Source organism: Rhagoletis pomonella, unplaced genomic scaffold (assembly GCF_013731165.1).
Source record: "Rhagoletis pomonella isolate Grant_MI unplaced genomic scaffold, Rhpom_1.0 Rhpom_scaffold_00004, whole genome shotgun sequence".
Classification (NCBI taxonomy): Eukaryota; Metazoa; Arthropoda; class Insecta; order Diptera; family Tephritidae; genus Rhagoletis; species Rhagoletis pomonella.
The window spans coordinates 20,633,937-20,639,161 of record NW_023458558.1 but is presented as its reverse complement, the minus strand read 5'-3'; the positions used below and the strand labels follow the sequence as shown (position 1 = coordinate 20,639,161).

General features: G+C 36.6%; 1 protein-coding gene across 3 annotated transcripts in view; it reads left to right on the top strand.

Annotated features, from left to right (window-relative positions):
- The window catches only part of LOC118737194 (protein Tube), a 13,143-nt gene extending 8,684 nt beyond the window's left edge, over nucleotides 1–4,459 (top strand). For 2 of the 3 annotated variants that reach the window (XM_036467549.1, XM_036467548.1), the window contains 2 exons: nucleotides 1–331; nucleotides 3,001–4,459. The exon at nucleotides 1–331 is cut by the window's left edge and continues 1 nt beyond it. In XM_036467549.1, coding sequence (XP_036323442.1) covers nucleotides 1–331; nucleotides 3,001–4,067 — 1,398 coding nt within the window. In that variant the 3' untranslated portion in view covers nucleotides 4,068–4,459. The remainder of the gene's footprint in view (nucleotides 332–3,000) is intronic. The other variant, XM_036467550.1, reaches the window with a different exon arrangement.
- The last annotated feature ends 766 nt before the right edge of the window (nucleotides 4,460–5,225 follow it).

The following is a 5,225-nucleotide window of genomic DNA, read 5'->3' as shown; positions in this document are numbered from 1 at the left end:
GGGTTCGATGGTGGGCGAAAATTGATGGAAACTATACCCAAAAATTGGTCAACTCAAGATGCAGCCAATATCGGAGATTCCGTAGGACGAGGTAGCCATAAATGGAACGGTTCAAGTGTGGTTGAATTGAAGTATAAGCCCGAACAAATACGTCTAATAGAAGAAGCAACCAAGCAAACAAGTGGGTGTTATTTTGCGGAGATATTGATTCAAGAATGGAGTACAAGTGGACGTAAACACGAGCGCCCAACGGTTGGCCTACTATTACAATTGCTAATAAAGGCTGACCTCTGGAATGCAGCAGATTTTGTGGCAGAGCATTTTCTTAACGGTAAAAAAAAAAAAATATTTTTTAAGATTCATAAATATCACACAAGCTCAGGAATGCATTTGTTAAAAGGACATAAGTCCCTGGTATAAATCAATATACATATGTATGTATTCATTAGTAGCTACATACATATCTTCTGCTTTTTTGGCGCTGTAACCGCCTAAGCGATTTTGGCCGAGTTCAACAAAGCACGCCAGTCGTTCCTCTTCTGGGCCAACTGACGCCAATTGGAAATGCCAAGTGAAGTCAAGTTCTTCTCCACTTGGTATTTCCAACGCATTGGTAGCCTCCCTCTTCCTCTGCTACCACAAGCGGACTCCGAGTTGAATATTTTCAGAGCTGGAGTGGCGGAGTCCATTCGATCGACATGTCCATCCTTCGGCGCCATATACCAACACGGGCATGATAAGTGACTTATAAAGTGTGGTTTTCGTACGTCGAGAGCGGTCTTTACTCCTAAATTGCCTACTACATATATATGTATATGCATAGGAATTAAAGATCTTTTATAAAAGGAAAAGTTGATTTTTCGGTCGATTAAGGCATTTGGCCATCCATTTATACATATTCTACTAAGAGAAAGCGAAAACCAAAGTTTCCCACAAAATTACGAAACAATTTCCGAAAGCGGCGCGTTGGGAAATCCATTTATAATCTAAATGCATGTTCATGAAACCATATTTATATAAGTATGTATGTTAAGAAATTTATAGCAACAAATTTGTTGTAAGACAGCCTTATCACAATTAAGAATTAAGAACAAATGCAGCAAAATATAGGCAAGTATGCGCATGTGAATGTACATAATATCGACCCCTAATTGCGATTTTGCCGCGACAAATTATCGAAATTTTTTTTTATTGCGAATACTAGGAGTTACAACATCCTACAAAATCACAGACTTTGAATATTTACCGTTACTGAAAAAAGCGAAATGAATTTTTTGTGTTCTCATAATTTTATCGTAAGCGACACTGTGTGTACAGAACTTTATTGCGAATAGCAGTATGAACTATAGTTTTAACCAAAGTTCCATCGGCGCTTGCTACAAATGAGTGCCTCAAAATCAGTTCCATTACGCAATTGCTTCTGCAATCACTAAGTGCAGTGCCGTTAGTCTAGTGGGTCTTTTTTTAAACTCATGCTTTGCCCAAGGGTTATAAGATTTAAAAGCATATTAGAAAGATGAAAAAAACCAGACATTTAACGGGGCTTATATTCCTATTGTATGCACTGGTATAAAAAAATGCACAGAATTCGAAATTGCGATCGTAACACTAGCTTATACGGTCATATGGATTCACACTTGGGAAATTACTTCATTTTGCCGTTTTTTCCTTTTAAATAGCTTATAAGATTTTGATTATATCACTTTTACTTATCATAGCTTCGCACTTTAATCTTCTGTTTATAAAATTGTAGTCTTTGATATTAATTTTGGATTAAAAGTTTTCGTTAAGCGATGTTTTTCTCCAATAACTAGGTTTAAAACATACGCCGAGTCGAAGAAAATAAGAACTGATTTCTAAACTTGCCAAAAATCTCCATAATATGAAGTTTTTGGAACTGAACCTATTTTGGTCAAAGATTAAATTTTACCTTTTTTTATCATTCTTAAAAAACCGCCAGAAAATAACAAACATCTCTTCGCATGCCCGGAAAACCCGACAACCCTAACGTCCTTGTCCCTGTGGACAAACCCCACAGAAGCTGCACGCTTCCTAGGGTTGCCGTTAGTGGAACTTGACGACAAGGACTGAGATACCAACCGTCCTGGGCGGGGTTGTTGTAGCCGCTACAACAACAACAGCCAAATAGTAGCGTCAATATGATAGTTTAGATGCATGGTAGATAATTGAATGACCTTTAACAATGTATCCACGAAGAAAACTTGTGGACAATCTAGTAGATGCACCCAAAGAGTTAAAGTTACAGTGCTTATATTTAATTGACTTAAAATTCAGTTTTTTCAAACAATCCTGAAGTATGCAAAAAAGGGTATGCAAAAAATTAATAGTGTTATTAAAAAGCTGGTGTTCAATAATGTTGTCCGTTTAAATCCCAATAAATTTTTACACTGCTAAAAAGAGAATTAACAAAACCTCTCCTGTAAATTTTACTTTTCGTTGCTAACGATAAAATCGCAATCAGGGGTGGATATATACATATATGTATGTATGTAAAATAGCATGATAATGAAAAAATCTCTATACCTATCAATGCTACTCTGCAGTACGACACAAGTCAAGATCCAAAAAATAAAATCCGCTGCTACTGTTAAGTGGCTCTTGTCTGTTGTTGCAACAGCACCCAATGGGGAATAATGCTGCGGTGACAGTCCTTGGTCCTGATCTTTACTAAAGTAAGTATTAAGGATTAGAGATATGAACGTTCCCACAACACTCGAGTATATGTAACCGGAACGATCCAGATTCATATCTTGCCAAGAACTGTCACTCCAACACCATTCCCTACAAGCTCTTTACTAAAGATTAGACATGGATTAAAGACATGTACCACAGAACAGTGGTAAGAGTTTTTACTTTTTGAACTTTGATTTGTGGCGTTACTGCAGAGGACCATCGATATATATGTATATGGAACAAACATATATTTATGTACATAAGTATGGTTGTTTGGTTTTTATTCTAACTTTTTTCATCTAACAGAACCGCTGCCCGAGCGTCCATTAGAAGGACCTGGAGCTAAAGTAGACATATCCATACCTACGGAGTGTTTAGGTAGTGTGGCGGACTTTGTTAATGACTCCAACGGCTACCCAGACACAGAAACACTCAATGATAATGCTCATCGTGTAGATAGTGTTCCAGATCACAATCGAGATTATTATACGAAAGTTCCGTTCTTTAGTAAGGATATGAATGGTACGGCTCCAAAACCACCACCGCGAGCGCAACGAATCGCACGTAAACAAAACTTACAAAACCGCCAACAACAACAGTTGCAACTACAAAATCAACAACCACAAATTAACAACGAAGCTGACACAGCGGAGCCTGTTGATGGTACCAAAAAGAATCACGGCCACGAAAAAGGTGATGTACCGAATTTGCAACAAAATTGCCATTTGTCTGTTAGTAATTCTATGTCGGCACATAATATACCAGAATTAAGCGACTTGCTTGAGTTTAATAGTAGTAATCACTCAACTGCTAAATCGGAGGAGCTGAACAGGCTCCCCATGCTTACGCTTCTGGATTCCAACATCGCCAGCGCATCAGGTGAACCTAAAGATGCGCCAATCGTCGCTTCGACATCGAATGCTGCGGCGACGTTATCGTCAGAAATTGGTTCTGGCGGTAGTCTGCCCCTTATCACTGAACTCAATTTGAGCACCAACAGTAGTGTAGCTTTGAATGGTGTGGGAAATAACTTTAGTTCAAATCAATTGTCACGGCAAATTACAACACCTTCGCCAAATGCTATAAGCGACGATAGTCACTGCAGTAGTCTAAGCAATGATAGCTTTGACGATGATGGCCAAAATGAATATAACGGTATAAACATGTCAGATGTTGGTAATGTTGATGCAGAATTAGATGGAAACTCAGGTGATCAAAGTTTGCCATGTCTAAGTGTTTTTGGACGACAGAGTCCAGGCAATGACTCGAGCTTGACTACTGTAACATGCACCAGTGGGGACAATAGCTTTGAATTCAGTTTGAATGATTCGAGTTCGACTTCTACAACCGACCCCACAGCTCAATGGAAATAAGATGTTTCGTATGCTGCGGCACGCATGTTAAAAATAAGATAAGAGCTAGTATAAGCATGTATGTATTCCAAATGATTTGCATAATTTAACATGTGTTAAAGTTTACAAGGGTTTCCCTATTGATATAAAATATATAACATTAGATATTTAAAAGGGATCAAGCACGTGCAAATCACAGTGGATTGTATATAATGTGAGAGTTTCTAAAATTTAACTGACAACGGAAGTCTAAACAGCTTCTGAATGATATAAGAAATGTAAATTGTAAAATATACCAAGTATTTTTAAACAAAGATGATCCTTGTAATGCGTTTCATCCCTTGTTTTTTCATGTTTAAAAAAATACAAAGTATTTTCTATGATTTTCTACGATTACTATTTAAACACATTAAGAATAAAAACCAAATTGTTCTAGTTAAAAAGGCAGTAGTGTATATCATTCAAATGTGAGATTGAGTTGAACTATTTTTATCAACCATATTATGTAAAAATTCCCGTAATATACATAAATAAATGCTATAGGTTATATTAGTGTTAACAAAAATAATAAAAAAAAATTCTATTTTTTTTTTTATACAATTTTTCGGAAGGGGTTTATCATTTCATTGGTTAAGCTGCAACACGTTATATGTATGCCAATTGGTTTGTTAATGTTTCTTCTGGTAAAAAAAAATATATAGTAATTAATCTCCTCAAAAAATTAAAGCATTTGTTATCAAAGAGAATATAATTAGATTTTTTTAAATAGTAAAAGTGTGGTTAAGCGTGGCGCATTTTCTCCGCATAAACAGCTAGTGAGTCCTTTTGCAAAAATCACTTTCGGAAATAAAAATTGCAAGGTGAAAAGAGCGTGTCAGACGTGGCAATATTTCCAACTTTTGCATGCAATTCGCTGTCAAGTTGAGAAAAAGAAATTTTATTTCGATGTGTGAACAGCCAGAAAGACCTTACTGTTACATTTTGGAAAAGTTGCAAGATGTGACCAAGGTGCAGGTGATCGGACTTTACAACATTGTGGTTGATCTGCCACTTGTTTGAGCATCTACAACACACGGTCTGAAATCTATCACATATTCTCGTTTTTGAGTAGTTTTATTTTTGCTCGAGATAATATTGTTACGATTATCCTCGAAACCTTGAGGGATTACCCAAATATAC